Here is a 22,261-nt window from a genome sequence, read left to right as displayed (position 1 = left end):
ACCAGTACATCAATGCAATAGAGCTACATCCAAACGTATATATACAACTACAGAAATCAGTAATTATTGATACATGTTCAATTACCCGAAAGTTCCTAAATGCAATATAACACATATCATACAGTTAAAAGGAAGTGACGCCTGATCAAGGTCCGTGTCACTTTTCATTTTTAATCAGACTTAACGTCTGAGAAAGTAAAGAATAATAATAATAAACATAACAATAATGACACAGTTACAGTCAATTGAAGATATAAACTGTTATAGTCGGCTACAGCATTAATGGCCTCTGAAAACACAGCTTGCAAGAAATGCTGTCCACTCAGCTGAAAGTGCATAGACAGCAACTATGTTACGTTTCTGCACCTTGGCAGTGTCACAGGATGGCTGGCCTGAATCTGCCTCATGTTTGAAGAATGAGTACACTTTAAAAATAAGGTCCCTTGCCTGTTTATGAAACACTTGGTGCTTTCCAGGTGTTTCTGGTATTATGAGAAAACTCACAGAATACCACAGACATCAGTTAATCATAGTTTCACACACGTAAAACCTGATAGAATGCTCAAATATGACAGAAGTTTACACAGCACAGAATGCAGAAGCAGATTGAGCACTGGCTGGCTAGCTGTGCTGCTGTCTGCTGAGCATCTTTGGCTCAGAGGCCATAAATGCTGTTGCAGTCTATAACCCACGTGGAAAGTGCTTCAGAGGCTTCGGTATTCTGTGTTTCTCATTCTAGCATGTTTTTAAACATTAATGTCATTAACAAAATATTTTTCAGCATTAGAAACAAATCCATTTAGCTGATTTCAAAACAAAAAAATTAGAATCATTTAAATTTTACACATCATAGATTGAAAATTCTTAAACAACAATATCATGAAAAGGAAAGTTGCTACTCACCACATAGCCGAGATGCTGTGTTGCAAATAGGCACAATAAAAAGACTGTCACAAATATAGCTTTTGGCCAGTAAGGCCTTCATCAAAATTAGATGACAGACACAGACATACACACTCGTGCTAATGCAACACTCACACACAGACTGCAGTCTCAGGCCTTACTGGCTGAAAGCTATGTCTTTTTATTGTGCCAATCTGCAACTCAGCATCTCCACTATATGGTCAGTAGCAACTTTCCTTTTCATAATATTGTTACATTCCATCCTGGATTTTTGATTGTATGAAAATTCATAGATATTATTCAAAACATTAGAAGCAGATATTTCAAAAGACAAGGTTAATTTCACAGTGCAATGCCTTACCTACCAAATGACATGGCCTGTAAGAAAACATTCATCAATTGACAAGTGGGTTGATGCCAATGATGTGTTATGAGCCCATACATGAGTGATTCTCTAGTGAAACATATAAATACTGATACAACTGGCTACTATCTGTGGAATATCTAAGGATTTTTTTAGAACATGTGAATGTTTGGAACATTAATAAAAGAAAAGGCAGTTAGGTTCGTATCTTCATTTTTCCATTCATAAGAACAATGGTGGGTGTGGGAAAACATTTGCAAAGACTTTACTATTTTTACTTTAGTTACATTTATGATCAGTTAATACTGGTAATTTTTACCAGACAGTTATCTCCGTGTTTTAAAAACACTGACAACCTACCTCATAATTTCAGGAAGCCAATTGTCTATGAAATTCTAGAATAAAGAAGTGCTATGAAAGTCTTAAAGTAAGTCAATGATAAAATTAAGCATTGGTTTGTAGACACTGTGATACACTATGCTTATTTGTATTTGAGATGAAATACTATTTCTTCCTGAGATATCTGATCCGGCTGAGTTATGTGGTTATGTGTAATATCTACAGTTTAATGTGAAATCCAAATGATGGTGAAACCTGGCATTTTTCACAAAAACAAAGCATTGTTAAAGAAGAATTACATTAAATATCAGAAAAAGCTAGGAGCACTAAAGGATCTGACGTTTGACTTTGGAGAGTTTTAGTTTGATAATTTGTCATAGATCCACCAAATTGCAATGATGACGACACCATCATAAAAAACTGTGCTCATAGTGTCATAGGTAGAAATTTCTTATGAGATTTATATGTGTTTGTACTCTGTAAATTATTATGAAGTAGCATGGCAGTGTGTGCTTTTTATTGTACTGTTCATTTCACAGTTGTATGTTTCAAGTGTATTGTTATTAGCATAATTTAGTTTATATTGTCTCCATGGGAGTACTGCTTAAGGAGTTGAAGAATGGTTGTATCTTCTGCCCTAAAAACTGGCCATGGAGAAATAAATGACCTAGCATCTGGTTTGAGATCATGTGCTTATCATTGTAGCTAATGAAACAGAAGTAGCAGACTTCTGTATAAATGTTGATATACAGAAAAGCTGCGACTCAAGCTTATCAGTGCCAGGCCTCTTAATGACTTTCACTTTGCACAGCAACACACTACTAGGAATACGTGTCAACAATGTGTCATTCCTGGTTGCACCTTTAACACTTGCACAATGCTTTCACTTTCTCCACTTGAAAAATATTTTCATCATTTGCAAATTAAGAGCAATGTCTTCAGACTTTAGCATCAACAACGAAGCATACGAGTGTGGGATTTGTGTCTGTGTTGAGACGCCATGATCGGCCTCATTTGAACTCTTCTGTAGGGAGGGTGAACTTGGAATTGGAGTGGCTGCTTAGGACGGATATAGGGTCCCATATTGGTTTGATTCCTGGATGCTATCGATAGATGGGACTACACTAGGCATGGCCTTCACCTCAATAGGAAAGGGAAAACTGTCCGGGTTGATTGCAGAAAACTTAAGGGGGGACACTGTCACAAGTGGTAAAATACCAGTGCCTTTTTTAGGATAGGGAAGGGGGAGAGAAAACGAGTTTTAAGAGAGATTGGCAGACACACTCAGTTTGAGAAAACAGATGAACAGGAGTCAGATTTTAGCATACAGCCTCCATTTAAACAATGTTTAACAGAAAGTAATCAGAAACTGCCAGTTCATCTTCGCCAAAGCAGTTATAATCCCATTAGTAGACAGTATCAGTTATCTCTATTACACCAGAACATTCCGGGACTCAGAAATAAAGTTGATGAACTACTCATTTGTATCGATGAAATGAATTCATCTAACCAAATTGACATAATCTGCCTCTCTGAACATCAAGTGACCACTGGTATAGATATGTTAGACATTTCAGGATTTAAGCTAACTTCCTACTTCTGCAGAGTAGGTATGGATGGAGGAGGAGTTGCCACATTTATTAAAAACTACCATAAATTCAAGAACATTGACATTGATAAATTCTGTTTAGAGCAGCATCTAGAAGCATGTGCAACAGAAGTTGAGTTCCATAACAGATCCTATATAACAGTAACTATTTATCGAGCACCTGCAGGAAATTATAATCTATTCATAAATCATTTAGAAGCTATTTTGGGTTATTTAACAGGAAGAAACAAAGAAATCTTGATTGCTCGTGACATTAATACAGATTTTTTAATGCAATCTTCCAGTAAACATTTACTGCAGTTAGTAATGTTGTCTTTCAATCTAACTCACACTGTAAACTTTCCAACTAGGATCACTAAATCCTCAAGGACAGCCATTGATAACATCTTTATAGACAAATCAAAGGAGCAAAATCATATCATAAAACCTGTAATAAATGGACTATCACATCATGACATGCAGCTCCTTGTTTTAGATGTCAATTCTAAGCAGATTATGAAGACTGCTAAATCTGAATACAGGAGAGTAGTCAATCAACCAAAAATTGTTTTAGAAAACTGCTCAAATATATGAACTGGAAAGATGTTTATAGTGCTCATGACATGAATGAAAAATATAACACATTCATGAACAATGTCAGTACCATGTTTGAAAACTGTTTTCCTCTAAAAGTTACTCAAATTAATCAGAAGTCTATAATAAAACCATGGATTACACAAGGAATAAAGATTTCCTGTAAGACAAATAGGAAAATGTATCTGTCAACCAAGAATAGCTCCAATGCTGATGATTTAGCTAAATACAAGGAATACTGTAAAACATTAAAAAAAGTAATTCAGACATCTAAACAAATGCACTATGAGAAGAAGATAGCAATGTCAGGGAACAAAATAAAAACAATATGGGATATAGTGAAAGAGGGGACTGGTAGAACCAGACAGGAAAAGGAGCAAATAACACTAAGGGTAGATGACACATTAGTAACCGATGGGCATAGTGTGGCAAATTTATTTAACAAGTACTTTATATCCGTTACTGATAGAATGGGATTGTCAGGATCAGTAAATAATGCCCTTGAATATCTGAAACTAGCCTTTACAAATAGCTTCATGTACATGAATATGTCACTCACTTCATAAAAAGAAATAACTTCCATAATAAAATCTTTAAAAACAAATCATTCTAGTGGTTACGATGAAATATCAACAAAGTTAATTAAGGCATGTTCTTGTGAGTTTAGTACAATTCTAAGTTACTTGTGTAACCAGTCAATTTTAACTGGGACATTTCTTGACTGGCTAAAATATGCAGATTTTAAGCCTCTATTCAAGAAAGGGGATAAAGAGATACCATCAAACTACAGACCGATTTCACTTTTGCCAGCATTCTCAAAAATTTTAGAAAAAGTAATGTACAGGCAGCTTCTCAACCATCTGACCACAAATATCATATTATCAAGAACACAGTTTGGATTTCTGAAGGGTTCTGATATCGAGAAGGCTATTTACACCTACGGTGAAAATGTACTTAATTCATTAAATAACAAGTTACAAGCAGCAGGTATTTTCTGTGATGTGTCAAAGGCATTCGATTGTGTGAACCACAACATCCTTTTAAATAAATTAGAATTCTATGGTGTCACGGGCAGTGCTGCAAAATGGTTCAAGTCATACCTCGCTAATAGGAAACAAAGGGCGTCAGTGCAAGGGACTGGTGAATTAAGTCATCAGTCATCATCAGAATGGGAAGAAATTACATGTGGTGTCCCACAAGGATCCATCTTAGGGCCATTGCTTTTTCTTGTGTACATTAATGATCTCTCATCAGTTACACTTGCAGAAGCAGGGTTCATTTTGTTTGCAGATGACACAAGTATTGCAATAGATAGTATGTCGAGTGTAGTTCTAGAAAGATCTGCTAATGATATTTTCATGGATATTAATAAATGGTTTAAAGCCAACTCACTGACATTAAACCTCGAAAAGACTCACTATATGCAATTCAGAACCTGTAAGAGGTTTCCACCCAGCATATGCATAAAGTATGAAGAAGAGCAGATAGAAGAGGTTGACAGTCTTAAATTCCTGGGATTACAACTTGATAATAAATTCAGTTGGGAGGAGCACACCACAGAACTGCGGAAATGCCTTAACAAATCTGTATTAGCAATTCGAGTGTTAGCAGACATAGGCAACATAAAAATGAAAAAGCTTGCATATTTTGCCTACTTTCATTCCATAATGTCATATGGTATAATATTTTGGGGTAACTCTTCAAGTCAAACAAAAGTTTTCAGAGTACAAAAGCGAGTAATACGTATTATTTGTGGAGTAAATTCACGGACGTCCTGTAGAAACCTCTTCAAAGAACTGGGTATACTAACTACTGCCTCTCAGTATATTTACTCCTTAATGAAATTTGTCATAAATAATATATCTCTTTTTCCAACAAACAGCTGTTATATCATCAGATGTTGTGATCTGTCCCCAATATGGCTACTGTGCGTTAGGACATAAATATTGTAGCGACCGCTACGCACGTCACCTGCTCTGTGATCATGCACATTAGCTCCATTCATGTCATCCAGAGGTGCACTTATGGCATGAGTCGAGTGACTGCATGGTGATAAATGAAAGATGTCAACTGCCAGGTTTGTGTCCACAACTTGGAGCTCTGTGTTAATGTTTATTACTTACTCCCTGGAGTTGTAATTCTTTTATTTTATTTTTATTCTGTGCTCTGCTTGCTGCATATTGAGAAGTCACCTATAGCAATTGATTTTTTCCATTGTGTTTTCGAATTAATGAAGCTGTTCAAGCCTATTCTCAGCATGTGGTTGAGCACTTATTAAGTGTGGGTAGCACTACATGATCTACACACATCAAAAAAAGTTTTGCATCATCTCGGTTCTGAGAGTTCTGGAACCGGTACAGAAAACTGGCATAGAGATCAACATAAACATCATTTTCGCCCTTTTGATTGCTCATGAAAACCACACATGGTATGTTGATCACCATACAGCGAGACCTTCAGAGGTGATGGTCCAGATTGCTGTACATACTATTACTTCTAATACCCAGTAGCACATCCTCTTGCATTGATGCATGACTGTATTCATCGTGGCATACTATCCACAAGTTCATCAAACCACTGTTGGTCCAGATAGTTCTACTCCACTCCTCTATGGCCATTTGGCATAAATCCCTCAGAGTGACTGGTGGGTCACGTCATCCATAAACAGCCATTTTGCATCCATCCCAGGTATGTTTGATAGGGTTCACATCCGGAGAACATGCCAGCCACTCTAGTCGAATGATGTTGTTATCCTACAGGAAGTCATTCACAAGGTGCCATGATGGGGGGTGCGAATTGTCGTCCATGAGGGCGAATGCCTCGCCAATATGTTGCTGATACAGTTGCACTATCGGTCGGAGGATGGCATTCATGTATCGTACAGCCATTGCGGCACCTTCCATGACTACCAGCGGCATGTGTCAGCCCCACATAATGCCACACCAAAATAGCAGGGAACCTCCAACTTGCTGCACTCACTGGACGGTATCTCTAAGGCATTCAGGCAAACCGGGTTGCCTCCAAACACATCTCCGATGATCGTTTGGTTGAAGGCATATGCAACACTCATTGGTGAAGAGAATGTGATACCAATCCTGAGCAGTCCATTCGGCATGTTGTTGGGTCCATCTGTACCATGATTCATGGTGGTGTGGTTGCAAAGATGGACCTCCCCCTGGACGTTGGGAGTGAAGTTGCGCATCATGCAGCCTATTACGCACCATTTGAGTCATAACATGACGTCCTGTGGCTGAATGAAAAGCATTATTCAACTTAGTGGTGGTGTTCTCAGGGTTCCTCCGAGCTATAATCTGTACGTAGTGGTCATCCACTGCAGTAGTAGTGCTTGGGCGGCCTCAGTGAGGCATGTCATCAACAGTCCCTGTCTCTCTGTTATCTCCTCCATGTCTGAACAACATCTCTTTGGTTCACTCCGAGATGCCTGGACACTTCCTTCCCTTGTTGAGAGCCCTTCCTGGCACAAAGTAACAATGTGGACATGATTGAACTGTGGTAGTGACCCTCTAGGAATGGTTGAATTACAGACAACACAAGCCGTAGACCTCCTTCCTAATGGAATAACTGATATTGATCAGCTGTCAGACCCCCTCCGTCTAATAGGGGCTGGTCATGCATGGTTGTTTACATCTTTGGGCAGGTTTAGTGACATCTCTAAACAGTCAGAGGGGCTGTGTCTGTGATACAATATCCACAGTCAACATCTGATGTTTTTGATGTATGTAGTATTGCCATAGGTAGTGACCCTGACATAATTAGTGCTGAGAAGACTGGTCCGCAAAATATTGATTACAGGATGGAATTGTCTGCAGTATTGTGACTGGCCATTCACCTTCCACAATTCTGCATGGATAATCCAGTTCTCTGGTTTACACAGGTTGAGGCCAGCTTTTGCTATGCCAGAATTACAGTGGATTTGACTAAATTTGCACTGATAGTGAGTCAGCTCAATCAACATCATGCTTCTGAAGTTCAGGATATAATCATGGCTCTACTGGCAGAGAACACCAACAAAAGATTAATGGTGGATGTTATTTGTATAGCTGTGGCATCCCAGAAAGACTGTATCAGACAAGTGCTGACTCTGGAAGACATAGGTGACAGAAAACTATCCCAGTACCTGCATCACCTCTGCAGCAAGGTGGACACCAGAATGGTGAATGACATTCTCTTGCTCTCTCTGTGGAGCAGCCATCTACCATTGCAGGTAAAGGTGAATGTCACATTGCAGACAGAGATGTTCTTGGACACTGTTGTAGATCTGCCTGACTGAATTCAACAAGGCATTGCTCCGAGCCAACAGATTAGTTCTGTGACTATGTCTGGTAGTGGCGTGTCCACGACCTTTTCCATTTCTGCCCGCCAAAGTTGATGCACTGAGTGTATGGATTGGCACATTGAGGTTACACGGAGGTCCTAGTTGCTGCAGAGGATATAGCCACAAGCGGTCTAGGAGCCATTCCTCTACTTGGACCACACCAGTCCGTCAAACTGCTGGTATCACAGAAGGTGCAAAGAGCAGGCTAAAGTGCACTAGCCCCTGCACCTATCCAAATGCAAATGGCGATCAGTCATAGTCACTACCAGCTCTCCAACTTCATCCTGGCACCTATTCATTACGAATAAGGTATCAGGACAGAAGTATTTAATAGACATATTGTCTGACCTTAGTATCCTGTCCAGAGCATTAATGCGCTGTTGCAGACTGCCCACTGTGCTTAGCTTGTCCACCACAAATAATTCACCAACTGCAATATACGGCATGAAGAACTGAATTTGGGACTCTGCCATCAATTCACATGGGATTTTACTGTAGCGGATGTGGCCAAAGCAATTGTAGGTCCTGATTTCCTAGCTCACTACCAGCTCCTGCTGGACGCAGCTGATGCCTGCCTAGTGGATGATATTACCAGACTAGCACTACCAGGTACCATCATGATACCAGAACATATGATGTCAAGGTCATGTAGGTTGCGGATGAAGAGTAGCGCCCGTGCTCTGTGAATTACCATTCTTAACAAGACCTCCAGGCAGGCTACAATAGCTTTTGCATGAAACGATCACCACATAATAACTTGCTGCCTGAGAAGACTGGCTCCAGGATGCCTCGCCATTGCTAAAGTGGAATTCGACACAATGTTGCAAGAAGGCATCATACAATGTTCCAGAAGTTTATGGGTATCCAAGTTGCATTTAGGAGGGCAGAGTCTGGCATCTGTGTGGTGATCACAGAGTACTCAATTCACAAACCGTGCCTGAAAGGTACCCAGTGCCACTATTAAGAATTACAATCATGCACTGTGCCCAGATTCCCATGCCAGCAGAGGACATTCCGAAAACTGCCATTATCATGCTGTTTGGGTTGTATGAGACCAAGTTTATGACATTAAGCACAAACCTGGTAGCAGTCCATTGACTCTGTCTTGTGCAGGTTGACCTCTTGTTTTGCCTGTTTGGATGACGTATTAGTGTATTCATCAACAAGGATCAACATCGCCAGCATCTGAGAGACATTTTACTGTTTTGAAAAGTATGGCATGGTGTTAAGCATAGTGAAAGGTGTGTTTTGGCAACCTGAAGTTGAATTCCTGGGTCATCAAACATCTTCAGCAGGCTCATTATCACTCACTGAGAAGGTTGAAGGCATATTGCAGCCACAGGAGAAGAGCTATGTAGATACTTGGGAGTGCCCAGTTTTTACCATTAGTTTTACCACACACTGTGAAACAACAGCCAGCATTGAATGCAGCACTGGCTGGTCCCAAAATTAAGAACAGTTCTCCTGTGCATTGAACCAAGGAGATGAATGCAATCTCTGAAACAACCAAAAGGAGCCTAGCACAAGCAGCACTGCTGTGCATCCCAAGCTTGAAGCTCTACTGGCATTAGTGGTGGATGTCAGTCAGTCATTCAGCCATTGGTGTAGCCCTCCAACAAAGACTGGATAATGCATGATGGCAGCCACTGGTTTATTTTTGGAATATGCTCTAACCTTCCCAGCAAAGATGGAGTATATATGTTCAGGAAATTTTAGCTATATATCAAGCAACCGAGTACTTTCAACAGTGGATTGCAGTGGGAGAGTTTGTGATATACACCAACCCCAAGCCTTTAACATACTCTTTCAGGAAAAACAGCAACACTTGCTCGCTGTGGCAGTACAGCCAATTGGAATTCAGTTTAAATATAGATTTTTGCTACATGTTGGGCATCACCAATGTTGTTGCTGACTGTCTCCCTCGAGTGGCCCGTGTCTCACAGCCTGTGGACATGATGTCACTTGCCAAGGCACAGTAAGAAGATTCTGAGCTGCGCACCATATTACTTGATGACACTGTGGCACTTAAGTTACAGCTGGTAGAAATGTACAAAATTTTCTTGTGAGCTGTCACATGGCAGATCATGCCCTTTTGTCCCCATCGCATTTCACAGACCAGTGTTCAAGGCCTTACATAATCTTTGTTATCCTGGTGTCTGGTCAAATTCAAGTTAGTACCTCAGCAGTTCATGTGGCGAGAGGTAGAGAGAGACTGCTGCAAGTAGATGAGAACTTGTCAGCATTGTCAGCTTTGCAAAATCACGTGCCACATTCATCCCCCAATCGGAGAGTTCGGTTGCTTCTTGATGTTTCGCCCATGTTCAGCTTGATGTGGTGGAACCACTTCCTCTGTTGGATGGCCAACATTATATATTCACAGTGACTGAGCCACAGCTTTCACATTGACCTGGCTGGTGTGGTTCTGCTGTCCACTCCATATCACTACCAGCAGAGGCCGACGGTTCTAGTCAGACTTGTTTGCACAGTTGGCAAAGCTCTGTGGCTACGTCAATCACAAGAGAACCAGTTATCATTTGGCCAGCAATGACATGGGCCTATAAGCAACATACAAACCTGATATAAAGTCCTTGGCAGCGGATTGGTTTATGGCAAGACTCTGCATGTGAGACATGGGAGTTAGTCGATGCCAGCCTACTGTCAGAAATGGACGACCAGCCGGAGTTACTTCACAAGTTACAGGAGCATGTAAACCACATCAGACCATCAAAGACCTGCAAGCATGTTATGTACAGACTGTATCAAACCACTACTGCAACTACCTTATACTGGACCCCACTGTGTCCTGCTTAGAGACACACACCTGATGGTCATCACAGTGAACAGAAAACATACCACCTTGTCTCTTAGCAGAATGAAGCTCTCTTACATTTTCAAGGAAGCATCACCAACTTGTTGTCAAGAGCTACACGCCAGGCAGATGCAGCACTCCAACTTCCTACCCTGCCGTTACAACAAGTCGATGCAGTACCAGTTTACAGAAGATGTTCCATGCTGTGCTTTCACTGAGGGAGCTTCTGTAACAAATGCTACACACATTGTCTGTTGTGATCTCATCTGTTGTAATTTCATGCATTAGCTCCATTTGCACCATCCAGATATGGAGCTGTGGCATGAGGTGAGTGACCATGGGGTGATAGATGAATGGTGTCACTGGCAAGTTTGTGTCCACCGTTTGGACTCCGTGGCATTGCAATTTTTTTACTTTATGTTTATTCTGCACTCTTCTTGCTTTATTGTTCTGTTTTTGAGTTAATAAAACTGTTCAAGCCTATTCTCAGACTGTGATTGAGCACTTATTAAGTACAGCTAATATTCCTGTCAATATGAAAGTTATATACAAAGACATCATCTGTCATTTCTAATGTTATTACCTCCTGCTTCCTACAAAAGTATAAAATGAACCAGAGTAGTACCAAGATTTAAGAGAGTTCAGTGATGTCTTTCTCTCATTTCTTCCATTTCCTTTCATTTACAAAATGGAATCAAAAGGAATGCAGAGGGTGAGAAAAGAGAAAGGTCAAGTCCCTCCTAGTAACTTACAATCTCGTGTCTACATATTCCTGTCAGAAAACTCCCAGGTGTCAGACTTTCAAATTCAAGGAATACAAATTTTTATCTCATTGATATCTGTTAGCTATGAACAATGTTAAATGCAGAAGTAAAGGAATTTACAATATTTACTGTAATATAAACTACTATAATTGATGTACCTGTCCATCTCTAATGAGCAACAATTTGTCACAGTACTCAACAAATTTGAAGTGCTGTGCTATTGTTATCACCGTCGTTTTTTGAAATGCAGTTTCTATGACCTCTTGAAGCTTGCGATGAATGTTTTTGTTTATGGGAACCAAAGGTTCTTCTACTATTAAGATCTGTGAACAATACACATTGATATAATAAATTTAAAAGAAAGAATCAGCAATAATCGGTAGTTCTGCACACAGGCTGACTGGGTCACACAGGTACAAGTCGGACTTCAGACAAAGAATGACGTTATTGATCCTTGTCTGATGTCTGACTTTTACCTGTGTGACCCAGTCAGCCTGTGTGCAGAACTACTAATTACAGTATTATAATAACAGTCACCTGCCTTCTATGTGACATATTATGCTGCACCAAGATTTAAAACATAAACTTGCACATACATCATTGAGTAATAAAGGGGCGTGTTTATTTGACTGTATCACTAAACTATGGCAAAATTTATTTATTTTTTATAACATCTTCATGCATTTCATGAGTATACAAAATGTTTCAGAAGGTAAGAACACGTTGAAGGGATCACTGAGGCAAAGCAGACAGAAAACATTTGATACACTGGTGTAGAACAGTGAAAGGGGAGAAGTGAAGTTCATTGCACATGACTTTAGTTTCCCCCGCCGAAGGTTCGAGTCCTCCCTTGGGCATCGGTTGTGTGTGTTGTTCTTAGCATAAGTTAGTTTAAGTACTGTGTAAGTCCAGAGACTGATGACCTCAGCAGTTTGGTCCCTTAGGAATTCACACACATTTGAACATTTTTTTGACTTTAGTTCAAAAATGATCAGCCATGGAAAAAAAGGTAGAGATCAGACAGAAAATTTGGAAATAGAAGAGTAAAGAGAGACAAGGTAAAGAGAAATGTGAAATACTTAGACTTAACTTATAATAATGTATTAATATAACCAACAAAGCCAACCACAAAATGATTGCCAGACACTTGCCAATAAGGCAGTTTTCACTAGTTGTTATGAGCCTTCCATCAGCAGTAGTCTTCAAATGTATGCAGTATGGTGCACAACAAAACTTATTATATGTGTTTGTGGACCAATAAACAATTCTACAGAAACCAGAGTATTAGAAGGTTCTGTGTTACGTAGCATATTTTTCATTAATGTAAATCGTGTAACAGAGGCCATCCAATATGAGGGAGCAATGCTGACTGTGCACATAATAATTTGGGATTTATTTCTCTGCTCTATTATTACTAATCCTATCTTGTCCAGCCTATTTAAGCCTGAGGGGATATGTCTATAGTTAAGTTTCATTCAAAATATAACTCATTAAATTAAAAGAAACTTCCATCTCCAAAATTCTGTGCATTTACTTCATCCATAATGTAAAGAACAAAGATATTGTGAAATTGGGTTGGCTTGAACAATGATGTGCTTTACTGAACATGATCCTATTGGGGGCAGGAAAACCTTGCCTTTCTCCATCCTTTAAACTGACTTGCCCAGCCAGTTATTGGGGGGACATGCAGTTTAAAGTGGCCAACCACACAGTAAAACTTGGCATTTTCCCCATGCATAAATCATTTTCAGCAGAAAAAAAGTGACAATGAAAAATCCCAGGATAAGGGATTAAACCACGTCTTTCAATTTATGGTCAGACACTTTATCACTCAGCTACAAAGCCATACCTTTCATCAGTCTTTTTTATTAATGCTCATGCTCCTGTATTCCTTTCTTTCTGCTTGCTCATTCATTCACATCTTATCTTCCCCTTTACACTATATTTTCCTCCTTCATTCAATCTTTGATATCAACTTGTAATATTGTCTTATCTTTTCAGTTGCTTTTGTTTGTGGAAATTGAATAGTCCCATAGAGCAGCTGCAAACCTGTAGTTATCAATCACAATTCTGTAGAATTTCAGTCTTTCTCAAACACTTTATACCCAGTTTAATAATGCTGGACTCATCAAAGACAGACTTCTTCATTTGACTTCTACCATGTATTTTCATTCATGATTACTTCCCAGAAATTCTTAATCTTTAACCTTAGTTCATTTTTCGTCACTAGATCACTCTTCAATGAGATAAACCTCCAAACCACAGAAACAGCCACTTTACATCTCTCCATTGAGATCAACCTCCAAAATACAGAAAGAGCCAGTTTCCATTAATGGCCAGTTTAAGGCCCAAGTGACACAAGTCATCACTTGAGTTACCAAGTTGAGAAGGGTGCCAAAGGTGCCGCAACTGTAAGATTTCTATACAAGGCATATCACAGTTGGCTGCAGCCGCTTGAGATGCCAAGCTGAGCGGGGCACCAGGAGAACCAAAGAGCAAGATTTGTGTACAATGTGTATTGAAATTAGTAATGAAACCTGGTGCAGTCAAAGTGCATGAGGCAAAATGGGGGAGGGGAAGGGTACCACATATAAGTCACTTGTGTGAAAAAATGTTCTCAAATTGGCCCTATTTCCATTCCTCAAAACAAATTCTGACCAAGAGCATTTTCACTGTTGGTCAAGGCTCTGCCACTATTGTTAGGAACAGCAAGTGATCTGACAGAGACCTTTGCTAGTCTTCGGACACGCCCATCTTCCAACTCTGTTGCAGTAACCAGGCTCCAGTAGTCCAGCACCACCTCTAAACATTTCTCAAATTATTAGGCCACTCCTAAAACCTCTTTCCTGAGTCTTTCTCCTCTTTCTCTTTCATAATTTCCCGGACTCCAACTTTCTACAGGTTTCCAAAAATCTATAACCCCAACCATCCAGGATACCCAATTATAGATGATGTACTTTCTCCTTGGAATATTTATTCTTAGAATCATAACAGTAAAATTGCCAGTAACACATGATAACTCTCTTGTACACCCTGTCACAGGAGTTGTATGATAAGCTCTGTGGCACTTTCATGCTTATAAAATGATCATATGTCAAAGCATGTTGCTCTCCTGTGGATCTTTTTCATGTTGCTATTCCACATAAAAAGCTCTTGACACACAGTCTTAAGTATTTTATATTTTTGCCTTTTTCTACTGAATAATTGCTAATAATGTAATAAAAAATATAAAACATGCTCCATAATTCTACAACAGACTGGCATCAGCAATTAAGGCCCATAATAGCACACATTTATCTGATCCCCATTCTTGAAAATATATGTGCTTTTTTTACAGTTACTTGGAACTCTTTGTCTTTCTGTTGTTTGCACAACCTGTTATAAAGAAAAGGGGAACAAGCAACACACCTTAACAAAAGTGTGAAATTATTATAATGACTTCTTATAGTACACCCACTGAGAATTGTACAATACCTTATTAACAAAATAAACCTAATTCCTTCTGAAAACAAGAATGATTTTCATAAGTTACAAAAAATCATTACTAAACAAAGCAGTCTTCTCTCCTAAGTGCACATCTAAAAACAAAAATAGTGAAAATTGTTATCTCATGACGATGGAGTCTTTAGTAGTGAGTATGTCCTCCCTGCACACGGATGAGTTCTTCCACTCTACAAGGCAACTCTGGATGAGACCATCAAGTTTACCTTGGGGTATGAAGTCCCACTCCTCAGTGGAAGCTTCAGTGAGGTCCTGAAGATTGTCTGGATTCAGTCACTGTGCAATGACCCTAGCAGGTCTAGTGTCTGGTCATAAAACAATCCTGGTCTCGTCAGCAAACATGGCATTACTCCATTCTGCAGTGATCCAATATTGATGTGCAAGAGCCCAGGTCCTTCAATTGCATCAGTTTCATTGGTTCAATGCAAAATGTCTCATTGGTCTTCTGGAATGAAGACCATCTTGATGCAATCTTCTAAGCACTGTTTGGTCTGAGATAAGAATCCCTGTTGCTTGGAAGGAGTCATTTCCAATATGTCTGGCAGCTGATGATGAGCACATGATGGTGTTGTCATATGAGGACAATGACTGTGAGGTCTATCATTCACATTTCCATCTCTCTGTACTTTCTCCACACCTTAGACATACAAATGTGAGTGACATTAACTGATTGGCAATATCTTGCTGTGTATGAACTGCTGAAAGTAAAGCCACTAACCGGACTCTGTTGTATGCCTCTATGTGGCATGTTACTGCAGTGCCAAACACAAACTGAGTGAAGCTGTTGTTGATACTGGCCTGCTCGTAGTGTTTCTCTACAGTAGTGACATGTTTGCATGACTGGGAAATGCCCCAAAAACCAAGCCAATAGTAAACACAGTCCAGATTATAAAATTACCATTTTTCTATATAACTGAGTTGCTGTGTTTGGATATTTACCATGCCACAAGAACAAACATTTATATGATATGTAGAAAACTTATTATATCCCAGAGAACTGATGAAGCTCAGGTTTTTTCCAAGAGGCTTGTGTATCACTCATTTGATAGAATTTTTTTATGAGAATGTATTATAGGCCAGTTTAATTGAAAGAAGTTTCAATTTATGTTGGAAAGAATAGCATCTTCTCTGTCAGAAAATAGTAGGAAAGGTTAAAAGAAGGTGTTAGATTATGGAGCTGCCGTACCATGCAACAAAGGAAGCTGCAAAAAGAGTCACTCTTTTGGGCCATGCTACCTTCCATTACTGCCTTCTTCAACATACTGTTGTTGAGTGGACTGTGAGGTTTAGCCCAACTATTGTGGGCAATGACATTCCCCTCACTTTACATCACTAAGTTATACTATGGGGTATAGTGTAGGCTCTACATCCTACATGATTTTCCAAAGTGTGAATTGTTTGCTGTGCACACTATAAGAAGACTGTCATTGAGGTAGTTGCTGGGACTACTTGAACTGATAGAATTTAAATGATGGTGATGTGTATTAACTATTTCTGATCATTGCTAACGCGAACTAACAAACAACACTAGTGCATCTACATCTACAAGAACAGAAGTGATACACTGAGTTAATGACTGATGAAATGTTATGTGTAAATGAATTTGAAATCAACTTATTTTGTGATATATTAGACCCAGTAATCGCACTATTGCCTACTGTCTGAAATTGCTACCAAGCAGAAATGAGTCAGCTCTATTTACAAGCAATCAGTTTAATTGATGCAGTTAATCTCACCTATCACCTCGCTGAGAGTCTTCTTAGAGTGTGCATATACTATTGTTGGAATGAAATGACACACTAATTACTGTTTCAAGCCTACTTACTGACATTTAAAGAGGATTAACAAAGGTAGAACTTTTTACAGCCATGTCAGACAGCATTATGTGACCTCCCACAGGGCCATGGAGCTTGGCCTTTATAAGTGACTCACAAAGCACAAAGAAACTAATGATGCCCTTGAAAGAGCAAAAAAATACAGAAAACTGCAATAAACAATTAACTGCAAGTTACAAATGACAGATTTTTCGGAAAAGGTAGAGAAATAAAGCTTATGTATAAAATTGATTGTGAATACTATGGAATATGAGAGAGATAAAAATGTGTGTATTAATGTTTTAGAAAACATCTTATCTTTCAGAAGATGACCCATTTCACACAAAGCATTTGATGTGATTGAAACAAGCACACCTGCTGCACAACATGACCAGATTCTTCAGGGACAGTTCAGTGATCTGCTATGAAAATTAAATAAACTTACATGCTAGGTCTGTATCCAAATATAGTGAGAACAGAGAATCGACAAAAATTGATGGGGCTCTGTTATCTATTCTGAAAATGTTCACACATGTCTTTAGTTTAGGTCAGTGCAGAAATGAAGCTGCATGAAAAGAAAGTGCATAATTTCCCATGAATGTTATGACAACCAAAGATACATAAGGTATGCAGCAATTGGTAAAGACATAGTATTTTGTTAACAGAATCTTCCATCGGTTCTTGATAGAACAACATTATAATAAATGAAAAGTACCAGTTTGCTTTTATTCTACAATATTACTTTTATCGTGTTAACCAGTGTTTGGCTTACAAGGCCATCTTCAGACATTTACTGAGTATTGTCACCAAAGAAGTAACACACCTAGACTGAAGCCAAAACATACAGTAAGTAACATCTTTGACATTGTGTTGGAAATGCAATGTAGAAGTAAAAAATTGAACAGTAAATAAATAAAAATGGAGTAGACAGGAAAACCTTAAACACAAAATAGGAACAGCATGCCTACATAACAGTTTTTATTAATAAACAAAACTAATAAAATAAAATAAGATCAGTACTTGAGAAGGCTACATCAGGAGGTACAAAACTTGGAGAGTGATACACAAACCAATTAAAAGAAGAAACAATTATCAATGTAACTACAGAATACATAAGGAACTTAAGCAATATCAGAAAGATAAACAGAAATAAATAAATGCAGGAAAATGGAGGCATTGGAGGGAACATACTGTAAATGTACTCTTTGAGAGTGTGCTGGTACTGCACTTTAACATTAACATTATATTGAAAACTGTGGCTATGTAACAGTTTGCATTAAATAAATGAATCAAGTAAGATATAAACAATATTTGATGAGACAACTACAAGTGATGTTAAACATGGACAGTAATGCAAGTACCAGTTAAAAGAAAGCCTTAACAATTGGAACTACAGTCTATATGGAATATATAGCCAACTTCAATAAAACAAAAGAACTTAATTAATACAGGAAAATGGGAATATATAGGAGCAGACAGTGTGGGAAGTAATGAACAACAGATATGATTATATGAGGTTTAGGAGAGGGGAGGTGTTGAGCTTTGTCTGTCATTTAGGATTAGGAGAGGGGAGGTGTTGAGCTTTGTCTGTCATTTAGGATTAGAGCTGGATTGTGAGCAAGATGTTTGTTAATTTCCAGGGCTTCCAGCAGGTTGAGTTTAAGGCCTTTGTTTGCTAAGTGAAGTACATAGGGCACTGACTGGTCATTGTGACCCTTACTCAGTACATGCTCAGCAAATGCGGAGTCAGAATTCTGCAACCTCCAGCTGCGTTCATGTTCAGCCAGCCTAGTTGCTATGACATAGCTATTTATTTTCTGAGTATGTCAAGTGTGTGTTTTGCCCTCCATCCAAAACGAAAACAGTATTAGGATCAGTCAAGGATGACTCAGGTTTCCGGAAACCAGGAGTTTACAGCACCCCTCGCCAGTGCAGTGAAATGTATGTATGCCAGACCATCCAGACGGTACAGGAGAGATGCAGTGAACATAAACGCCGCACAGACAAGGCACAGCTGACCAAGTCCACCATGGCAGGGCACTGCATCTCACGCAATTGAACACCTTCTGGGACTGTATCCTCAAAGAGTCAGTGGAGATCTGGCTGCATGATGAACTAATAAATAAAGACAGCGGTTTCCAGTTAAGTAAGGCCTGGGATCCAGCTTTGAGTATAATTAAAACATGACAGTCTACATTGAAATCCACTCCTGTCAGGACACCTGATGAATAAGAAGAAGAAGCATTGTCACCAAGACGGCAGAGTTCCACAAGTGGCCCTGGCCGCAGAAGGACTGTGGCCCATGATCTGTCGCAGGGAGCTGTGCTTCCCCCAGCACCCAGTGCTGCCCTTCCCCACCGCTGGCTGTGGACTGCTCGGAAGTGCCCAGACGGAGGCTGTGGGAGAGGGGTGGAGATTATATAAAGTCGGCATCCATCAGAGATCAATCAGACTCCCAGAATGCCTGAAGATGGCAAGAAGTTGGCTTGCCAAAATATCCCACTTTTTGGACAGCACTACACGGCTGAATACCCAAGAAATTTTCAAGATTTCTGTACACCGGGAAAACCTCAGATCACACAAATATGTTTGCCTCTGTTGCTAAGGCTGTATGGGAGGGAACATTTGATGTGGAAAGGATGACAACTGTCAAAATGTAAGTACTGTTGTTTTTTGGTAGGTTTAATGTGGATAGAAGTGTGTTGCTGCCCTTCAGTGAGGATGAGATCAACATCAAGGAAAGTAGTATGGGGTTCAGAATAGGACCATGTGAAATTTAACTGGGAGAAGGTATTTAGAGATTACAAGAATTTTAGCAGGTGAGCCTCACCATGTGCCCATATGCTAAAGATGTCATCAATGTATCTAAACCAAACCAGGGGCTGATAGCTTATGGATCCCAGGAAAGCCCCCTCCAAGTGACCCATGAAAAGGTTGGCAGAGGAAGGAGCCACTCTGGTTCCCATGGCTGCACCCTTGATCTGTTTGTATGTCTGCCCCTCAAAGGTGAAGTAGTTGTTGGTAAATATAAAGTTGATTAAGGTGAGTAGGAAGTATGTCATAGATTTGGAATCAGGTTAGCACTGACTGAGGAAATGTTCAATAGCAGACAGACCATGTACATAGGGCATGTTGATATAGAGGGTGACAGCATCAATGGCGACAAGGAAGGTGTGTGGTGGGTGTGGGACAGGTGCAGATTTCTGATGATCTAGGAAATGGCTGGTATCTTTGATGTAGGAGAGGAATCTTTGTACTATGGGTGCAGGTGTTAATCAACTAAGGCAGATATATGTTCAGTGGGTGCTTTGAAGCTACCAACTATAGGACGGCCAGGATGATTGGGTTTGTGGATCTTAAGAAGAAGGTAAAAGGTGGGGGTACATGGTTTGTGTGGGGTGAGAAGTTCTACAGATTGAGGTGATCATCCTTGTGAGAGGCCTGAGGTTTTAAGGAGTGACTGCAGATCACTTTGAATCACAGGGCTGGGATCTTGATGGCAGATGCTGTATGTAGAGGTGTCAGACAGCTGGCATACACCTTCACTAACACACTCCTTTCAGTCAAGTACTACAGCGGTAGATCCTTTGTCTGCTGGGAGGATAATGATGGAGTCATCAGCTTTTAGGGAACACAGAGCTTGTAGTTCTGCCGAGGACAGATTAGGGTCATGTTGTAGGGACCTGAGGAAGGATTGTGAAGCAATGCTGGATGTGAGGAATTCTTTGAACGCTTGTAAGGGATGATTTTGAGGTAGTGGTGGTGGATTAAGTTGGATTCATGGTCTGAACTGTTCAAAGCAGGGGTCAGTGTCTGGTTTGCTATTAGAAATGTTTTGGGATTGGGTTGCAAAGTGATATGTGCAATCGATATTACGTGTGAATTAGGTCCTTCACCAAAGCAGCACTATCACATGCAGGTTTAGGGCTGAAACTGAGACCTTTAGATAATACAGATTATTCAGGAGGGGAGAGTGCTTTAGATGAGAGGTTAATGACACTGTACTATTGTGACTGGTTCTTGTGATTATGGATTATTCTTGGTCTGGGAGGTAGTGGTGAAGGCTGTGGGATATTAAGGAGGTTGGCCAAGTGTTGTTTGTAGGAGAGGAGTGGGGGTTGATGATGTGGCTGTTTAGGGACCTACAGGAAAACAGGAAGGGAAACACCACTGTTCAGGTAGTTTACGAGAAGGCGGGATAGCTTTCTGAGGTAAAGTGTGGCATGTTGCTGCAGTTTGAAGTTGGCATGATGGATGATACTATTCAAGAAAACATGAGGGGCAGATAACTGCAGGATTTTGTAGAAGGAGAGAAGTCTGATAAAATGGAAATTGGCTGATGAAGCATATAGGTCAGAGATTAGCCAGGTAAGAGGAGAATATTGCTGTATTTGAAATCGTAAAAGAGCTTGGTGTAGGGTAGGACTCCATCCAGAAACAGGGACTTTCAGTGGTAGTCCTTTTGGAGTAATCCGAAGGGACAAGTAGATTTCAAGAAACAGAATGTGGGACCTTAGTTTTGATAGTGCAAAAGTGTGTTTTCGAAAATGACGGATGTAATATGAGATGGGATGATGGCAAGAGAGGACAGGTTGGAGAGTTAGAAATCGTGGGAGTGGCAAAATAAATAAATAAATAAGCAGAGAGTGGAAAAGATAGAAAAACGGAAGAAAATCAACGAGAAAAGTCAGAAAAAATTAGAAAAATTCGGCCGAAAATCGTTAATAAGAGGTAATGAGTGGGCAAAATGTATGATACGAAAAAAATGATTGGATATGAGAAAGGGAAAAAGTTGATTGGGTAAGTCGTGAAAACGGCTGAAATTTTAAAAACTGGGTAAACAGAAAGCGAAAGTCATAGGAGAAAATGTAAACTACCGTACTTAGCTTGGCAATTAAAGAGACGTAAGAGATGGCAATAATAGTCGATCAGAGCATTTTGCCAAAAAAAGATGTACAAAAACATGAAGGAATTACATATAAACAAGTTAATTTGATGTTGGGGAAGAAAATAACTGTCAAGTTTGCGAATAAATCGGCGAAAGATGATCGGGAGAAGGCCATGTAATGTAATGAACCGTAAATTGTTATATGCAAATTGGTAAATGACAATGGAATTGTTACATACAAATAAAAATGGACCCATCTACGAGCAGTACTAGAAAAGATGAAGGGGCAAAGTGTTAATTAATCTTGGTGATACAGATAAATAAACGAATGGATTAGCACATAAGATAGAAAAGAGATGAC

General features: G+C 39.6%; 1 protein-coding gene across 1 annotated transcript in view; it reads right to left on the bottom strand.

The window, feature by feature from the left end:
* Positions 1-22,261, bottom strand: part of LOC126236346 (ATP-binding cassette sub-family C member 12-like) — a 535,156-nt gene that overhangs the window by 4,575 nt on the left and 508,320 nt on the right. The window contains exon 29 of the mRNA XM_049945576.1: positions 11,856-12,020. Within this exon, the coding sequence (XP_049801533.1) occupies positions 11,856-12,020 (165 nt within the window). The remainder of the gene's footprint in view (positions 1-11,855; positions 12,021-22,261) is intronic.

The sequence above is a fragment of the Schistocerca nitens genome, chromosome 2 (assembly GCF_023898315.1).
Source record: "Schistocerca nitens isolate TAMUIC-IGC-003100 chromosome 2, iqSchNite1.1, whole genome shotgun sequence".
Taxonomy (NCBI): Eukaryota; Metazoa; Arthropoda; class Insecta; order Orthoptera; family Acrididae; genus Schistocerca; species Schistocerca nitens.
This window is presented reverse-complemented; position numbering and strand designations above follow the sequence as displayed.